Source organism: Penaeus chinensis, chromosome 29, assembly GCF_019202785.1.
Source record: "Penaeus chinensis breed Huanghai No. 1 chromosome 29, ASM1920278v2, whole genome shotgun sequence".
Lineage (NCBI taxonomy): Eukaryota > Metazoa > Arthropoda > Malacostraca > Decapoda > Penaeidae > Penaeus > Penaeus chinensis.
In genome coordinates, this window is record NC_061847.1 from 9,806,268 (window position 1) to 9,826,299 (window position 20,032).

Sequence of the window (20,032 nt, forward strand, 5' to 3'; positions counted from 1 at the left end):
AATCGCGCCCAGAAGGGGAGTCTTCCACTCCCTGCACTCCTGCCAATTCCGAGGTGGACACCCTAATTCCTATAGCGTAAAAAGCGCACATTCAACATTTTAGGAACAATGACTGTGGCTGGGAGAGAATTTGTTGACTGAACAGAGGCAGCAGCTTCTTTCTCCTGCGCCTTAAACTACTAAGGTACTACAACCCACCCAGTCCTCCGTCCTTTAGTAAACAAATAGGAAAACTCTAATCCATCCAGATATTTTTGAACCATTCAATCAAACAACTCTTACGATTTTTTCATATAAAATAAATATAAAGTTTAACCCTTTTTGTAGTAAAAATCATCACGTACAAAAAACAACGCAAACCACTGAATACAGTATAGAAAAAAGCCTTTGGCATACATTACTACGTAAATTGTAATCATACACTGTAAAATGAATAGAATAGATTAATTTTCTTAATTAGCACCATAAGAAAATAAAACAAATCTCCCATCCTGTTAAATAAAGGGATATGTTTGAATAGAATAAAATGCAGTGTGAATAAGGCGTGGTAATGTTCGCCGCAGAATGAACCCTGTCGACATGGCCGTCCACCCGCGTGGAGGGCCATGTCTCAAACCCTATATAAAAATACCTAAAATCCTTTAAATTCTCTGCGTGTCGAGCACGCAATGTTCATCCTTCTTAATACATATCTTCCTCATCAAAACTACAATTGCTGGTCGAGAAAAGGGGACGATGGCAGCTCACACACATCTGGGTGTTCAGATCATCAATTTTCATTAAGGGTCAGTAACAAGCCTACTCAATAATCATTTTGTTGTTGTTCACGTCCATTCCCCTGTAACTCTGCTGAGGCAGTGACCTTAAGGCTACGATGTTGAGGCGCGAGGCGGGAGTCTCGCAAGTGGTCGCGCCGCCGTTTGTCGAATTATTGCTCGTCCGTCCAATCTCTGCCGACGCGCCTGCACTTTCTGCGCCGCGACCACGAAGAATCCCGCCCCACCTATTGTTGTTGTTAGAGCAGGAGCTGAAGAGTCGAGCCTACACTAGGGTGTTACATGCCTTACCTTATTTACTTTTTATCAAGGCTGATATACATGGTGTTTAATGCCGGACCCTAAAATGGTGGTGTCAGCCTTTACCCACACTGGTAAGGGTATGGATTTTCATTCCCCTATACCTACGTAGCTCTGCCTGCCCTGGCAGAACGATCCTTGTACCCTGGATACGTGCTCCAAATGCTGGGCCTTATGTTGATGACACCGAAAGACTGGGGCACAGCATCTCTAAGGACAAAGAGCCCTGATAAAGGGTGTGTCCGTGTTGTGCGTGCACCTCGAGTCTTGGGCCATCTGCATGCCTCAACGGTGAGTCTAAAGTGGCGGGGCGTCTGTGTGCCCTCCAAGAGCTTTCTGCTGACCAAGGTTTTTAGACTTTGCTACGGGAAGGCGTCAAGTTCTTGCACAGGACAGATGCTGCAACGTTTAGGGTCACGGTCCATTCCTGGACTATTAGATGAATGTCCAGATGAGGGGTCTTAAAAGCGAGTGTTCGCTAAAGTGTCGAGATCCTTTCCGGTCGTCTGTAAGGCATCCTGGGGACTGGGCGAGCCGCAAGGTCCCTTCATGCCTTTAGCCGACCTTACAGGGATCATGATAGTCAAAGAAGTGGGAGTCGGCGGCGCCTCCAGCACAGGGCGTGGTGTCAGGCTCAAGCAAGGCACTGTCCGCGGCACTGACCACAAGGGTCGCCTGGCGGCCTCCATGCAACGCCCGCGCCTCCGTGTCTCCTGGCGAGGCGCTTCTAGCCTTCTCCCGAAGGAGCCTCGGCTACCAACAGGTCGCAGACGAATCCGTATTGGTTCCCGCAATCCCTGGCAGCCTGGCTTGTCATAGTACTGGGGGAGGTGGCACCAACATGGCACGACTCGAGTTCATGCCAGCGCTCTGGCATGCACCTCCCGAGGGCGGCCGACCGTGAAGGGCCGACCGCCTTAGTAACCAAACCCTGGGGGTTTCGGTCAGACCTAAATAGCAAACACCATTCGAAGAATTTTCAGTATACATTTTCAATCACCCTAAATCATTATATATATATTTTCAACCTTTTCTAAAATATCTTTACAGGGCCTAGTTTAAAATATTCACACTGCTTTAATTAGAATTACAACCCAGTATTTCTGGGTACACATACATATATATATATAGATGTATCTATATCTCAAACACACAACATATCACCCTACCTAAACATGTAGCGTCACGCACGTCCTTGCACCCACAACTCTCGTTCCAAGACATTACTTATCTTCCATCCACACACATTACCAGTATATATATTAAGTGTATACAAAAATATTTGACATGACGTAGTGACGGGCTTGTGGGCGTGTGTGAGTGAGGGTTGGGGCGCAGCCGCTCCCTCGTGGGCGGGCGGCGCGAGCGGGGGCTTGCGTCACGTCCCGAGCAGGGGTCCCGTCAGAGCCCGCAGGGCTTGCAGGGCCCCAGGGCATGCAGGGTCACAGCCATCTACACCTGCCTCGCTCATACCCCGGCCCTCTCTCTCGCTCGGCCCGCCGCGGACGCGCGTGCGCCGACGCACACGGGTCCCACGCGGGCAAACACGCGGCGGGTGAGGGGTCGACCGACCGAGGCATCTGCACTATGCCTTCATATGTACACCAGGCCATGGTATGTACATTGTGGCGGGGGTTATGTACACCTGACATACAGGACAGGTAAGAGACAACACATGTACAGGGGCGGCTGAGTCCTTCACACGGGCGGGGGGCCGTGCACGTAGCGCAGCTGCGGGCTCAGGGACAGGTTGAGGGTGTTCACGTGGTCGCAGCAGTTGGGTTCTAGCAGGCATGCCACGCAGAACAGCAGGAGGAGGGCGGCCTGGAACGGCAGCGCCGCTCGCACCACTCTCCACATCCACCCACGGCGCCCACTACTCACACCACGCCCACATCCATCACGCCCACTCAAGGCACAGTGACCTCGGCGCTCTAGGCGGCCTGTCCGACTGCCCTTCGTGTCCTTGGTCCAGCTGCGTCTCCTGAAAAGGGAAAAGCATTCTTTAGCAACCGGTGCCACTTGGCTTTCGGCCTCACACACGATAAATCCTCAAGTGACTGATGCGGTGAAGACTTATTCATTATCTGTCACATGACTACATATTCAGTTTCATTTTACATTTATTGTAAATCTAATTATGAAACCTATAACGCGCAAGCTTAAGTTTTGCTTCTCCCCCTCGATCACTTCTAATACTTCATCGGATATTTCTCTTAGATTGCAACATTCACACACACACACACACACACACACACACACACACACACACACACACACACACACACACACACACACACACACACACACACACACACCAGGTGACCGCCGCTGACCGAGCGAGGGAGAGGAGGAGGGGGGGGGGGATTCCAGGGGCTCCGCCATCCGCCCGCTATTTATTGCCTCTAATGTACCACAAGCAAATCCATTTTCCGCCGATTGGTCTATACATGATAAAACCGAATCATTGATCTGTAATGACCTCCGAAAAAGGTGTGGGAACGGCGTCCGCCAATCAGCGGCCGCCGCCCACATCGAGTCCCGCCCCCTTCCCATGACCCGGCCAATCATGGTTCGTTTCACTTGTCACCTTCTGTTTCGCATTACGGCTGGAAAATCCCGGGATAATACGAGATGCCGATGTGGAGATAATGCACAATCGGCCGCAAATCTCCCCGATTGGCGGCGTCGAGACGATTGCAAATCTAGCCGATACACGCACCCGCGGGCCCTCCCCTCCCCCTCCCCCTCGGCGATCCCTCCCTCCTTACGCCCTCTCTCTCTCTCTCTCTCTCTCCTTTATCGCACTTTCTTCTTTCGGTTTTTGTTTCTTTATATGCAAACAATGAGCTCTTTGCAATCCATTCGATCCTCTTAATAAGCGAGCGGAAGCGAGGAGCACACAGGAGTTTACTGAAGGAGAGTTACTTACGGCCTCGCGCACGCCCGCCCTCCCTTCTTCTCTCGGGCTTAGCTCTTGGTCATTTCCGATGAGAGGGAGAGATAGGGGGAGGAAAGAGGGAGGGAGGGATAAAGGGAGAGAGGGGGGAGGGAGAGAGGGAGAGGGGAGGGAGAGGGACAGGGCGAGCGGGGGAGAGGGAGGATGAGGAGGATGAGGATGAGGAGGAGAGGGAGAGGATGAAGGGGGGAGAGGGAGAGAGAGAGAGAGAGAGAGAGAGAGAGAGAGAGAGAGAGAGAGAGAGAGAGAGAGAGAGAGAGTGTGTGTGTGTGTGTGTGTGTGTGTGTGTGTGTGTGAGTGTGTGAGTGAGTGAGTGAGTGAGTGAGTGAGTGAGTGAGTGAGTGAGTGAGTGAGTGAGTGAGTGAGTGAGTGAGTAGTAAGTGAGTGAGTGAGTGAGTGAGTGAGTGAGTGAGTGAGTGAGTGAGTGAGTGAGTGAGTGAGAGAGAGAGAGAGAGAGAGAGAGAGAGAGAGAGAGAGAGAGAGAGAGAGAGAGAGAGAGAGAGATGGGGAAAGCACAGAGAAAGAGAGACAAAAAGAGATAGTTAGACAGAGACCAGGACATAAAGAGGCGAGAAAAGGACAGAGACGGTTAAAACAGGAGGGGAGGGGGGGACGAGAAAAAGAAGAAGAACCTCTTGACTCGTCTTAAGAAGGGTCGTGACTGCGCTATTATCGTGGCGTCTTGTACTCTCCTCCGCTGCTTACCATAACACACCGCAGCCTCGCCGTGTGCATCCGAGGCCTCCTATTCATCTCCCTTGCAAACGCGGAGGCTACTGCATTCCTACATTGCGCTACGGTTACTCCCTCCGGCGCGGGGACTGTGCTCGGCGGCTGCCACATGCCCGCGAAGCTTCCCCAGATTGCTTGCATTCCCCTTTGGCACACTGCAGCTTGCATCCCCGCGTTGGGCTTCTCACCCTAATACCTTTTCGATGCCCTCTTCCTAGCAGCTAAGATGGTATTATCATGGAAAATTCAGCTGACAAGTTGGATAATCATAGAATGAAAAGTATACATTCGACTACTTTGGCCTTTCCTCCGTGAATCCGACCAAAATTCATAATCCAAGTTCTCTGACTCTTTCTCCATCTGCTCATGCCCCCCCCCCCCCAACCCCATCCTCCCACCCCCTTCATCGCGCGTCTTAAACTCTTACATTCGTCCTTCCTTACCTTAGCTGCGGGGACGTCTTGGCTTGGTCGAGGCTCTCGGCGGAGCGCACCACCAGCTCCCGGCAGTGCTTCTGCAGGTCTTTCAGCTCCGACTCGGCGCTGGACAAGGTCTGCAAGGAACCGGGGACTTTATTATCTACTCCCTCTCTCTCATGGCCTTTCGCCGATGACGGGTGATCAATAGCGTCTGGCAACACAGCATTCCAAGACCCTTCCCTTCCCCCAATTAAAATGCAGCCATGCATGAATCTTCTTAAGTCAGTTTCTTTTAATTCTTATACCTAAATAATATATCAATAATTTCTGAACAAAAAAAATAATCCTTCATGCGGCACATAAAAGCCGTCTCTAACTTCAAACCCGCTTACCTTAGTGATGGCCAGCCACGCCTGCGAGTTGGGGTGCAAGGACGCCTCCAGGTCCCTCGCTAGCCTCCTCAGGTGAGCCAGGCGCCGTTCGCGCTCGCTCAGTTCCTCGGAGGAGCACGACTCGTACCCGGAGGTGCCGGAGTCACTCAGGCACTCGTCCCCGGAGGCTCCCAGAGATGTCGTCGAGCCCTGGATGTCCACGCCCTGCGAAGGGGGAGAAGAACAGGGTTACTTTCGAACTGGGCCGCAGCATCGGTCAAGGGCATGGGGTTGCTCGACCCTGAATGCTTGTTGATATACAACCTGATCTAAACTGTAAAGTGAAGTTTCATAAAGCATAAAAAATAAACCAACTGTTGAAGAAAGAACGTTTAGATTTGAAAACATCTCAAGCGCCATGAGAAACACAGCATGGCGATAATCGGTCTCCAGGGAAGGCTCAACAGGGAATGATAGTAGGCCTAGGAGCTCCGAGGCCTCCTACAGGCTGAGGGATAGGCTGTATGGACAGGTGTTATGGGCGCCGCCTCTTCGGACTCACAATGACCTGCTTGCGTGAAAGCGTAATGGCCGACGAGGCGCGCAAATGGCCACTCATCAGCGAGTCCGGGGCCTCTTCCAGTCACGCCCACGCCGCCTCCACGCCCGCACGCCGCTGCCTCCAGTAATGACCCCCGCATAAATAACGACAAAAAGGTTTATTATCCCGGGGTATAAGTACTTAGTCCCCCGCTCCCCTCCCCCTCCCGGGCCCCTCGCCTCTGACCTGTGCTGACTTTTAACACCTTTTTTGCTTTTTCAAACATATTTCGTTCTTAAACTTAACCTAATTTTCTCTCACTACTTTCATTCCACTATTTCCCTTTCCAATGATTAACCTTTTCCCTCTGTCCCTGTCCCTCATCCTGCTTCTCTCTCTCTCTCTCTCTCTCTCTCTCTCTCTCTCTCTCTCTCTCTCTCTCTCTCTCTCTCTCTCTCTCTCTCTCTCTCTCTCTTACAGACACACGTCCCATTCACCCTCCGAGCGACATGGCCCAAGCTAGTCTTATCGCAAAACAAGGGTCGGCGACTATCATTTCCGGCTGGGAAATAAGGGGTAGGCAGGGAGGGGGGTAGACAGGGAGGGGGGAAGGCAGGGAGGAGGGAAGGCAGAGAAGTGGGGGAGGCAGGGAAGGGCGGGGGGAAGGGCGTGCAAGGTAGGGGCGTTGAGGTGAGGGGGGTAAGAAGGAGGTCGTGTCTGTCTGTCAGTCTGATTCCATGGCTTTGGTGATGGCTGTCAACACCGCCATTTATCTATCTTCGTGTTTAAATGGAGAGGGGGCATGGGGGGGGGGAGGGATGGAGGGAGAGTGTGTGACACCGGAACATCAGCCACATCTATCATATTACATAAAAAAACACGCACGCACACGCACGCACGCACGCACGCGCACACACACACACACACACACACACACACACACACACACACACACACACACACACACACACACACACACACAGCCTTTCCCGCTCATATTTTTCCCTCGATGACACCTTCCAATTTGTTGATTAATGTGGATGTCAGTAGCAGCCGAGAGAAAGCTCTCTCCTATTTAAATAAGATTGAGGAGGGCGGCAGACCCCCCGCCCGGGGTGATTCTGGAGGGAGGTGACGGATGGAGCCGGCGAGATAAGGGACAAGGGATAAGGGGTGAAAAGGTGATACGAGATAAGAGGTAAGACAGCGATACGAGGAAAGGGATGAGGGAGAGAATATAGGATTAGGGATTAAGGGAAGGGATAAGGGATGTGAGATAAGAGACAAGGGAAAGAGATGTAAAGGTTCATACACATTTTAGGCGCAAACGTCTTGAGTAGAAGAGGAGGAGGAAGATAAAAAATGGTAGGCAGGCGGCATACTGATGAGCGATCACAACGCGCCTGCTCTCCAAACATCACCGACTCACAGAACCACTAATGCGTGGGCCTGGCCTGGACGCCCTTTGAGTCCGTTTAATGAGCCACAACCAATAAATAAACCAGAAGGGTAAGTCCAGGAGGACTGGGAATAACAAAGAGGATGACCTCGCTCAGCCCCTGGAGTGACCGAACGAGGGCGAGAGTCTCGAGGCTGGCCTACCTGCGTCCTGGTGTGCTGGAGGGTGAGTCTCTTCCCGGGCTGGGACTTGCGGCGGTCGTTGAGGAGTCTCTCGACGTCCTGCATGGAAGCGGTGGCGGTGTCGGTGAGGGAGCCCGTCTGTATGGCGGCGTCCAGGACCTTGAGAGTGTCGCAGTCCTTGCGGAGGGCGCGACGCAGCTCCTCCGCCTGTGCCTCCCACAGTCTCCACGTGGCTTCCACTCCTTCCAGCCGCGACAGCTCGCTGCTGGCTCTGAGGAGTAAGCGGGAAAGATTAATATATCTAGTATGATCTACGACCACTGAGGTTAAGGCAAACTCGGATAGAAATTAAACAAACCGCTAGCATTAGAATTCATATGGAAACGCATGATTCCGGCAAAATCTCTAATCACGAGCCGGAACCAAGAGTTAACATTTCTGCAGAGGCAAACCGTAAAGAAAGCCTTCAACAAATTACCGTTTGTGCGCCTCGTCCCACAGCCGGTAGAGGTCCGCCACCTCGTCCTTGAGGTGCGCCAGGGAGTAGCCGGTCTCCGTCATGAACCTGTGAACCGCAAGGTTGACGCTCGACACCTCACCCTTCCTCGTCATCACTTCCTGCTGGAGGTTCTGCAGAGGATCACAAGACATGTTAGTGCGGAGGTCTGGTAGTGGGGAAATAGTATGAAACCGAGGGAAATTATATAGCGGTAAACATCTTTTATCAGAACATATCCCTATTACATACACAGCCAAATCAATATTCCTGCTGCCCCTTATCAAGCTACCAGTGCGTATCCAAAGCATGCCAGATGGTACGCCACCTCGCCCCTCCCTCCCCCTACGAGTCGGGCATTGTTGCGACGCCCCGGGAATACCGTCACGCCCACAACGTCACACGAACTCGCTGCAACGATGCGGCCGATATTCTAAACACCGGCGGCGGCTTGTTTGGGCCGAATTCTTCAGGAAATGGCTTCGGGGGAAGAGTAGAGCAATCCCTGGCCAGCCCCTCTCTCTTCTAACGTTATCAGAATCGCCAAGTTACAGCAGAGGATCTCCACCCTTTTGCGACAGCTTCACTCCTCATCTACAGTATTCTGCCGCCGTCCAAAAGGCCCGTCGGTTATCTCCCGAGCCCGCTTTTACACCGCCTCCCGGCCTTATCACATCTCCCATCCCCTCCCGCCGATGCGCCTATAAATCCCGGCCGGACGCAGGCCGTGCGGAGATAGTCATCGCAAGAAGGCCCCCTGGCAGGATGTCCCCTCACGTCTCAATGGGCATCGTGGCACCTGAGGAGGCCCCGAGCCCCCGGGGGCGCCCTATGACCAACAGTGCCCGCCGTCCCTCCCTGACCTGCGTGGCATTACGCTGAGGGTGTTGGTGGGAGACAACCGCACCCTCCTCGCATGCCCAGTAGAGGTGGTCATGACAGGGGTTGGTGCCCCCCACAGAGCATCGTCACACTCGACTGGCCACCAACTGCCGCCCGCCCCTCCCGGCCCCTTTATACCCCGGGCTCTTTCGCCGAGACAACCAAATTAAATGCAGAAGCATCCACTGAAAATAATCCTGAGCCACACACAAACTGTAACCTCGCGCGACTGCGATGTGTGCCACGCACGTTTCCCCGCACTGTCACTACTCCCATTATCTAGAACGAAATGCATATCCACACGCACTCGCACACGCAAGGCCAGGTAGAGTGACCTCCTGACCTAGCACACGCATAAATAAGAGTGCGGGAGTGAGCGAACCTTAGATACGGGTTGCCTTAACAGGTAATTAGCGAGGTCGATGAGCATCCTAACAGAGTTCGGGGCGCGCGGCCGAGTCGGATCCGCTGAGGCTATTTATCGGTCTGTCGTGACATCCCGATCTGCGGGACTCACGTAATGCGTGTTAGAAGCTACTAACGTACTGATCCAATCCATTCTTGAATCCGCGACAACAATCGTTTACTCTGCGACCGCTGCGCCCGCCACGCCCGCGCCGCCCACGGGGCCGCCGCCAGCATGGAGACAGGCGCTCATGCGACTGCAGCGCCGCGGCGGTGACGCAACGCGCGGGAGCTCCTTCGCTTCATCCATCCCAAGAATGCCCAGCGCAGTGACAGGTGCGGGCTGGGCTGCGGCATTCAAGGACAACTTCAGTATGAGGACAGGAATGAAAGGCCACGCGAAAGAGGGAATAGGCGGAACACAATAAACAGAGGGAGCGGGGGGAGAGGAGCAGAGGGACGGAAGGATGGCCGGTCCGCGGCACCAGCGGGGGATCGAGGCGGCCAATCAACCGGAACGTGAAAATTATCATCTCAGCACGATGTTGTAGACACTCCCCCCCCCCCCTCGGCCCCTCCCCCGGCCTTCGCACCACGCCTCCCGCCCCTCCTTCCCTGCCCGCCTGCGAGGGCCTGCGGACGAGCCCGAAGGACCACCTCCCTCCTGCCTCCTCTCTAGAATGCCCAAGGAAACCCGCAGGCAGGACCAAGGGCTTTGCGTTGGCACTTCGCTTCGAGAACATGTCCACCGAGGGAAAGGCATAAAATAGGTGCTCAAATATATATATATATATATATATATATATATATATATATATACACACACACACACACACACACACACACACACACACACATATATATACACACACATATATATACACACGCATACACACACACACACACACACACACACACACACACACACACACACACACACACACACACACACACACACACAGAGAGAGAGAGAGAGAGAGAGAGAGAGAGAGAGTGAGAGAGTGAGAGAGTGAGAGAGTGAGAGAGTGAAAGAGTGAGAGAGAGAGAGAGAGAGAGAGAGAGAGAGAGAGAGAGAGAGAGAGAGAGAGAGAGAGAGAGAGTGAGAGAGTGAGAGAGAGAGAGAGAGAGAGAGAGAGAGAGAGAGAGAGAGAGAGAGAGAGAGAGAGAGAGAGAGAGAGAGAGAGAGAGAGAGAGAGAGAGAACATAAAGGCAAGGAGGAAACGACAATCAAATGTAAAAAAAAAAATCAAACAGTTTTTAGGCTTCCACTGCGAAAAAAATGTAGACGGAGGAGTGCTGGAGTGTAGCAGGTGAGAGGGTGAGAGGGAGGGAGGAAGGGAGGAAGGGAGGGAGGGAGGGAGGGAGGGAGGGAGGGAGGGAGGGAGGGAGGGAGGGAGGGAGGGAGGGAGGGAGGGAGGGAGGGAGGGAGGGAGGGTGGGTGAGCAGTGGGCGGTGCGCGTGCTTTGAGCCATTATCTGAACATGCTCCCCCGTTGCGCACCTTCCCCACCCACCCCCGCTCATTCTCTACAGCTTCCCAATCCCCAAGTCAAATATTCACTTAACAAAATAATATTCCCGGAACCGCAACATGGCTCCCCTCCTCCCCCTTACGCCAACCCCCTCCTACCCCTTCATCCGCCATGGTGTCATGCAAACTCCTAAACCTCAGGAAAAACGTCAAAAGTCCATCATTATCTCTGTGTACCGTGCAATTAGACGGCACTCAACCCTGATAAAAGAGCCGGTGCCAAAAACCCGATCCCCTGCATGGCGTCATGAACGGCAGCGTTGGCAACATGCACGGGGCGGCTGGGCGGACCACGTGAACTCCAAGGGGTGTGGGCGGAGGCGTGGGCGGAGGCGTGGGCGGAGGCGAGGTGAACGGGTGTCATGATGAGGAAAGCCCAATAAACAGGTAGGGAGCGACATGGCCGAAAGATGGCGGGCAAAAGGGGAGGAAAACATCAATGCGGATAAAGAAGAGACGAAGAAGAGACGAACAGAAGAGAGGGAAGTAAAAGAAGAGGACGGGGAGTGAGGGGGAAGGCGAGGGAGAAAGAGGGAGGGTGATTACGTCGGCTGGGAAGGGAAGGGTGAGTAAAGAAGGGCGGTGTAAATCTGACATCGTTACTGCGACAAGGTCCCCCGCGGAGGGCCCGGCCCCGCTCAGCTGTGGGCCCCGACAAATAAATTAGATACGTCTATTTCTGCCCCCCACCCCCATGCGCCCTCCCTCGCCCGGCTGTCCCGCGGAATAATCCTACAAACTCACTACAGCGGACCTCGCTCTGCCGGACGCTGGAACTCCGCAGGTCTCGCCCTTCGGTCACGTGCTTCTCTCTTATAACTATATACATCAATACACACATATTGTACATACGCTAATATATACATATATACATATATACATATATACATATATACATACACATACAATCACACATACACACACACACATATATACAGAAAGAGAGAGAGAGAGAGAGAGAGAGAGAGAGAGAGAGAGAGAGAGAGAGAGAGAGAGAGAGAGAGAGAGAGAGAGAGAGAGAGAGAGAGAGAGAGAGAGAGAGAGAGAGAGAGAGAGAGAGAGAGAGAGAGAGAGAGAGAGAGAGAGAGAGAGAGAGAGAGAGAGAGAGAGAGAGAGAGAGAGAAAAGAGGCATAAGGAGAGAGAGGAAAGGAAGAAGAGGGAGAAGAGGCAGTCAATGCATTTTAATAAAGAGAATACCATCAAGAGTTTAGCCTACTATTCGTCCACACAAGCGTTCCTAGCAGTTCGGCATGAGTGCGTGAGGGAAGACTCGCCGCAACCTACCTCGCCGCCCCCGTCGGCAGTCGGGAGCAGGGTCTGCAGAGACCTTGGTCGGGAGCGCTCCTCGCCCGAGCCAGGCCGCCCAAGCACTCGCCAGGCGCGTCGCTAGCGAGGCCCGACAAGTGGCTGACGGGAACACAACCTTCCAGTCTCGACGTGAGGAACATGTCCGACCTGCTCTAGTGACCTGGCTGGGCGTGTGAGCACAGACCAAGTAAGCGACCCTCTCCCCCTTCCCCTTCTCTGCCCCCTCCTCCCTCCAAGCATGGCCCTCCCGGTGCCTGCAAGCACGAGCTGCCTCCTGAGACCTGCGGGTACGGGGCCTGGACAAGCGCCAAGTCGCACCGGCCAAAGCGCGTACACGGTGCTTGCGGATCGTGGCAGCGAGCCGAAGGAGGAAGGGAAGGAGGAGAAAGAAAAGGAGGAGGAAGGAAAGGAGGAGAGGAAAGGCCCGAGGAACACGCCAGTTACCGAGGGAAGAGGAAGTCATGGTCTGAGGGACTATCTTCATCGCTCTGTGTAAACTCTCTTCCTGGACTTGTCTTGTATCAGGACGCGACACAAGATCACCTTACACGCGCACTACGAATGCAAATGCAATGGCGTAACCTCCAAACATCGACCTTCATTCTCTAAGAAAGCTTTTTCTTTACTTATGAATATATATACATCTACATTTGGAACATCCATCCATCCATACACACATACACACACACACAACTTTATGTACTATACAATGATCATATGCCAATTAAGCGAAGAAAGTCTACGGGTATCAACCACCGTGATGTAAGAAAGAACAACTAGAGAGAGAGAGAGAGAGAGAGAGAGAGAGAGAGAGAGAGAGAGAGAGAGAGAGAGAGAGAGAGAGAGAGAGAGAGGGAGAGAGAGGGGGGTAGAGAGAGAGAGAGAGAGAGAGAGAGAGAGAGAGAGAGAGAGAGAGAGAGAGAGAGAGAGAGAGAGAGAGAGAGAGAGAGAGAGAGAGAGAGGAGAGAGAGGGAGAGAGAGGGAGAGAGAGGGGAGAGAGAGGGAGAGAGAGAGAGAGAGAGAGAGAGAGAGAGAGAGAGAGAGAGAGAGAGAGAGAGAGAGAGAGAGAGAGAGAGAGAGGGGGGGGGGTGGAGAGAGTGAGGGAGAGGGAGAGAGTGAGGGAGAGGGAAGAAGGGAGGGAGAGCGAGAGGGAGAGGGAGAAGGAAGGAGGGAGAGGGAGAGGGAGAGGGAGAGGGAAGGAGGGAGGGAGATGGAGAGAGGATGGGAGAGGGAAGGAGGGAGGGAGATGGAGAGAGGATGGGAGAGGGAGAGGGAGAGGGAAGGAGGGAGAGGGAGTAGAGGGAGGGAGGGAGTGAGGGAGGGAGGGAGTGAGGGAGGGAGGGAGATAGAGAGAGAGAGAGAGAGAGAGAGAGAGAGAGAGAGAGAGAGAGAGAGAGAGAGAGAGAGAGAGAGAGAGAGAGAGAGAGAGAGAGAGAGAGAATGTGCAAGTGTACAAAAATGTACAAAAAAGGGGATTGGGCAGCTTGTCTACTGCCAACCCAAACTAGCCCTAATAACTCTTACACCTTTCCCGATGCAAACTCAAGTAAACAAATATAAAATCTTACATAACCTATCTATCCATTTTTGATTCAGCCAAAAAAAAAAAAAAATAAATAAAACTAAGGACAAAACTAAGGACGGGAATTAGTCAGCGCTGACGCAACCCGGTCATTTTCCAAGGCACAAAGCTTAAAATTGGCGGCGCACCAAGAAGTGAAACAAGATAATTCGAGGCTGTCAACACCAATAGCAGAGCGCGGGCGTGGAACGTCACTCCTGTCGCTACCAATCAGGACTCGCCACGTCATGCCCGACAACGAGCCGTTCGTGCCCAACGACCTAATCGGACACGTAAAATTTGGTCTTTTTCTTCCCGCCAGAAAAAAAGAAGAAAAAAATGAGCGAGCTACAGTGAAACACGAGGTGTCTTTATTAATTTCAAGTCGGTATTTTCTTTATTTTGCGTAATGTTAGCGTTATAAACATATGCACGAATTCATTGCCACTTATTGTAATCTACTCCTTAATAAATATAAATAGAAAAAAAACACATCGAAAGAAACATTCTTGCAAAACGACGGACTAACTAACTCCCCCCCCCCCCCTACCCCCACCTGAAGCACTGCAAGATCCCATTGCACCCCACCCAACAAGCACGTGATCCTGCCTCCAGGCTAAAGCGGGATTTGAGCAAAATGCAAAGCGTGTCATGTGCGCTTTCTAATACGTGAAAGTAAAATGCGACATCACATTTTTTCCATCTCTCTATGTTCTTCATACCTATTTCCTCCTCAATCAAGAATCTTTATTCTAATATAATGATAACAAAAAATACCTGAATATCGTAAAAACAGCAATCCCTCGTTCGACATTAATTAAAACTAAATATTACTATCACCCTGTTCTGATAAGGCATCACCATTCAAAAAATAATAACAAACAAACAAATCAATACATACATAAAATCCCAATGCCCAGGAGGCTGAACACCACTTACCTTGAGCTCCTGCAGTTTGTCGCTAAGCTGATGGTGGGTCTCGAGGTCCTTCACCTGCGTGGTGTCGCTGGCCCTCTCGATCAGCGACTCCAGCACGACGCGCAAGGACTTCACCTGGCGCTGCAATTCTCGCACCTGCCCGCTCTGCCGCTGCCGTTCCACGGCTTGGGCCTGTAGCACCTCCCATCTTTGCACAATACCTGGAAAAAGGACCAAGTTACCATTAGCACACTATTAGCTTTTTCTGATCTATGACATCCACGACTCTTGAAAGACTGACATGCCAAAAAAACAAAAACAAAAGAAAAAATCAAATATTTTTAAAGATTGATACAGTATTCATATCATCAGTCACAATACTTATTATCGACAAGATCAACCAGAAACAGAAAAGAGGAGTTAGAAGAGCTGAGTGTTAATATTTTAGTTTACCCTAACAAAGCTACCACAATCAAAGAAAATGTATTTGATTGTTGAGTATAGAAAACGATGCATTCTCTGGATAGGGGAGGACTGTACTAAACGCAGGCTCGCGGTTCACTTACGGCATAGTAAGGGATAAAATTTTCTCCTCGAGTAGTCACTTTCATAGCCTTCATCTATTCCCCTTGTGCGATTGTACGGGGGCATTTTTACTTTTTCGAGAACTGTTCTTACACATCCATTTTTCCCTTTACTTTGGAACTGCTGAGGACTAAACACACGCATGCTCATTTCAACAACTTGCCGCATCACAAACCCCTTAACAGACATATACCACACATACACCTCATCTCCATGGCTCCAGAAACGCTGAAGATCCACCATGATAATCTTGCTTTCACTCCCGGGCACTGCTCAACAACACCTCAACCTCCGTCGGGAAGGATTCGTAACAGAGACCGAAAAGGCGTCCATCCACACACCCGCGGTCCGAACTCAGGCCCAAACGGCGTCTCTGCTGCGGACCGAAATGCCGGTACCTCCGTGGAGGCCGATCGATTCCCCTCGCGCTGGACTCCGCTTTATCGCATGAGGTTCTTTCCCCAGGTTCAAATGAATGGGTTTTGATTCATCTGACTCCCACGCACAGTGCAGTAGCAATGCTTGAAGTAAGGAGAGCAGGTTCGTGGTTCTAGATTGGGTGGAACCATCGAAAGGAACCTCGAATAACAGGTGTTCCCCGCGAACACGTGGCGGGTTCGGAATAGCCACAGTAAAGGGAGAACACACGTGCTACAGCCATCCTCCCCCCGTTCCCTTCCCCTCTCTCCCCGTGAGGGAAAATCGACCCTATCGATTGTCTTCCAGGACCCTCACTTTGTGTGTCATTTCAGGATCTCTTTTTTTTTTTTTTTTTTTTTTTTGCTTCATATTTGCGTACTGAAAGGCGTGACTGCGGTCGGAAGGAAAGGCTAAGTCCACCTAATGACTGCTAGAATATACTTTCAAGATGTTTTGAAATACTTTGGCACAAGACAAGCAACCAGAGACAAAGAAAAATTATTGGCGTATGTTTCTCCCTATTTCAACGAAAATGAAAATGTTAAACAAAAATCCCACGTCTTGATACTCCTTCGATGCATAAAATGCTCAACAAGAAACACAGTCAACACTCCCTAGCTCAAGATACTGACGTCACGCGTGCGTTTATATCCGTGACCTACCGATCTACCAAATCCCCCTCCTTCCCTCCCTCCCTCCCCACCTCTCCCCTTCCCTTCCCCTCCCGTCATCCCGCCTTCTCCCTCCAAAGCACGTCACTCACAAAGATGATGGTATTCCTTCCCCCCTTCCCCCCTCCTTCCCCTCCCATCATCCCCTCTCCCATATTCCTTTACAAACACGGCAACCGCTTCTAGCCACCGTAAACACACGCGCACGCACATAAGAACACAATTGCCGTTCTTGTGATCCCGCGGTTCAATTACAGTGTGCCAGCGACCTTGAAGGAACATCCGGTCTCTCCTTTCCGATCACGTCCCTCCCCATCCCCATCGAATCCTCCTCTCACAATCCCTCACAATCAAGGAGTAAGTACAATCACGGCGCCCCCCCCCCCCTCCCGCCCCTCCTACTCCATTGGCGCGACGATATGCTTCCACGACACTGCAGCAGGCACGACTGGTTCAGATCCAAACGAGTCCCCCCTCCCTTCCCCAAACCTCATCCCTCACCCCCATCCCTAACCCCCTTCCATCTTAGCTTTCTCAGAAGTGTCATGAGGAATTAGAAACCTTTCGGATCGGCCCATGACCCGGTGTCGTGGCACTTTTCCGTACCTTCGCAACGGGTGCAAGTGGAAACTGCACGATGAGCACTGCTCCGTACTTTCACCCGCAGAGCACTTAAAGGAGGAGGCGGAGGCGAAGGAGGAGAGAGAGGGGGAGCAGGGGTAAGAGGAGGAGGAGGAGGAGGAGGAGGAGGAGGAGGAGGAGGAGGAGGAGGAGGAGGAGGAGGAGGAGGAGGAGGAGGAGGAGGAGGAGGAAGAAGAAGAAGAGTAGAGGAAAGTGAAAAGGAAGAAAAATGAAAAGTAAGACCATAAAAGAAACGGGAAGGAAAAAGAAAGTGATATGAAAGAAACGGAACGGTGAGAGAACAAAGAGGTGCGAAGAGAACGATCACAACAGCGAGTAATGAAACCCGGACGCGGCGCGAGTGCCACCTGCATCCCCCGAGGCCCCGACCGCGCCAGCCTTCCCCGGGGGCACCGGTACCACCCACGCCCTTTCCCATTACACTCTCTGCGGCGCGAGGAGAAATCTCACACTAACCATATGGCTGATTCGTTGTAGGCATAACTGAAATTTTCACCGGAAAAGAAGACAATAATTGTTCTCAACTTTTTCTCTCCCTTATCCTCTACACCCTAACCCGGCCCCCCGCCCTTCTCACACCAGGTCACTGCGGGTCCCTCCTCTCGGCACCTGTAACACGAGACCTGCGAGCTTACCACGAGACATCGACCTGCCTCTGGTCTCAAGCCGTGTCACCGCGGCCACCTGCCCTTCCTCCCTCGCAGTCACATTGATTGCCAAGTGCCCTGTGAGGGTTTGTTGTTGTTTATGTTACTGGTATTGGTTTCTCTGCTAGTGTGCTTGCATGTCAATGTCAGTGTTAGTAGTTCGCGGTCATCTGACGTCAAAGTTTGTGTATGTTAATATCAGTGCTGTTGATACTGTTGGGGAATTTTTTATTTATGTAGCTGCTTTCCTACTGCTGTGGCGGCGCCAGCGATACCAGTGACCGCAGAGGTGTCAATTCACCTTGTCATACCTCTTCACACTTGAATACAGTTAAATCGTTTCTTGTTTTTCAGTCCCCGCCTTGTCTGTTTTGTTTTCTCTGATAATTTAATTTCATTTCTGTTTTATACCACGCCATAAAAGTATGAAAGGTGACCTACAATTCAAAGCTGACGTTATTCACAGTTCCTCAAGCTACGAAAGCGCATGAAACAATACAAACTGAATCTCCAAGCCAGCACAGCCCGCAAGCCTGTGCACGTGGCACCGCGGGAACCCCGGGCTTTAGAGGGGAGGGAGGGGAGGGGGGCAAGCATACATGTGCCAGGCGCTTGATCCAGCTTTCTCCAATTCTAATCGTTAGAGCACATACTCCGCTTGTATACATCGACGCATTCAACAACCAACGCAGTAAATATACCCGGACCTTGAGAAAGGAAAGGACAGGGTGGAGGTGGGGGGGGGGGGGGGTTAAGTGCCGTGGTAACAACGCTCCTGCCTATGAACGTGGTATTTAGACAAATAGGCCTTGCGTGCCTTGCCTCGCCTCCTGACCTATATCCCAGTTCCCTTGGATAGGTCGCTGACTATGACTTGGTGCATATTGGGGTCTTTCTCTCCCCTCGATGAAAGAAGGGGAGAACATCTATTCGGGCAGAAAGTGCACCGTGCCTTACTTAAGCTCTAGTGTTGCCAAGTGTACAGAGAGAAGGGAGGGGGTGGGGGTATGGCATACCCGTCCGACCTTAAACACTTTTTCTCTCATCTGAGCACACACACACATCCGTATGAATGACGCATTCTCGTCTCCTCGCTTTATGTACTTTACCCCCTTTCCGTCCCCCTCTCATCCAACCCCGCCATCCATTACGTATACCAAGAAGCAGTCTGTGCACTAATTCCCCCTCCCCCATCCCCCCCACCCACGGCCACTGAAACAACGAAGGTTACAGCGTAGTATCTTAGAATTCCCATCCCGTGGCGTAACCTCCTCCTTGCCTCCCACACCGCCGTCTCTGGCAAGGCGATCGCTCTCCCACACGCCTCCCACACCCCGGCCCTTACCAACACCACATCATCCCTAATGAACGCTTTTTGCCAATGAGTACATAAATGCGATCAACTACAGCGACCCTGTTCCGCCTGGATTTCGAAGACTGGGACAGGAAATTCACACGGTCACGGCGAGCGTTTCGTAAGCTTCCGCACTGCACTTGACGCCGCGGCTACTGGCGAGGGACCCTGGGAAGTGCCACCGGGGAGCGATCACTTCAGCGACAAGCCGCGATCACATATCAAATGCCACTGGCGGTGTCATCTTCTCGATCAGTAATATCACTAATACTGCATGCCATTACAGGCGTAAGCATCATATGCAGCGCTTCTGCAATCTTGTTATCAACCATTTTCCGTCCGTCATCTACGAAGGAGTAACGAAGGAAGAGTTCCATCTCCATCCAAAAGAAATCGACTCCGAGTACCATCACACACTTCAAGAGTATCTGTGGGCCTCAAGGCACCAGCAGCGGCGAGCAGGTCTGCGCGAGGACCGTCCAGGAGAGGCACTGCCCGTGGCCCGTGAGTGCCACCCATCGCCCCCGCGGCCGGGCCTCCCTCTCCTCCCCACTGGGCTGCAACCTGCACGCCGCCACAGGTCATTGACATTTCTTCCTACCGTAGGGGCGTGTGGAGGCGAGGGAGGAGGGGTGGGAGAGGGATAACTAAACAGACTGTAATAAAGGCACAGCACAACCCCCTCCCCCTCCTTTGCGTGACCTTTAGCTATGAAAGAGCGTATCTTGAAGCTCAAGCACAGCGAAGTCCGGACACTGCAAGGCTGTATGCAATACGCAGTCAGGGGAGGCAGCAGTTGCGGTGTCACCCTAACTAGATAATCACATGATAATGGCCCATTCGCTCGGGTTGCACTGCCATCTCCAACCACATATTTTCAATCAGACCAAACTGTTCTTGTCCGTTTCACATAGCGACGAATTAACCAACAAA

The 20,032-nt window shown here is 52.1% G+C and overlaps 1 protein-coding gene across 9 annotated transcripts in view; it reads right to left on the reverse strand.

The window, feature by feature from the left end:
* LOC125040954 (serine-rich adhesin for platelets-like) overlaps positions 1 to 20,032 on the reverse strand; it is an 88,620-nt gene that overhangs the window by 1,498 nt on the left and 67,090 nt on the right. For all 9 annotated transcript variants that reach the window (XM_047635756.1, XM_047635759.1, XM_047635757.1 and 6 more), the window contains 6 exons: positions 14,802 to 15,001; positions 8,158 to 8,309; positions 7,701 to 7,950; positions 5,579 to 5,782; positions 5,211 to 5,320; positions 1 to 3,060 (listed from right to left, as the gene is read on the reverse strand). The exon at positions 1 to 3,060 is cut by the window's left edge and continues 1,498 nt beyond it. In XM_047635756.1, the coding sequence (XP_047491712.1) occupies positions 2,775 to 3,060; positions 5,211 to 5,320; positions 5,579 to 5,782; positions 7,701 to 7,950; positions 8,158 to 8,309; positions 14,802 to 15,001 (1,202 nt within the window). In that variant the 3' untranslated portion in view covers positions 1 to 2,774. The remainder of the gene's footprint in view (positions 3,061 to 5,210; positions 5,321 to 5,578; positions 5,783 to 7,700; positions 7,951 to 8,157; positions 8,310 to 14,801; positions 15,002 to 20,032) is intronic.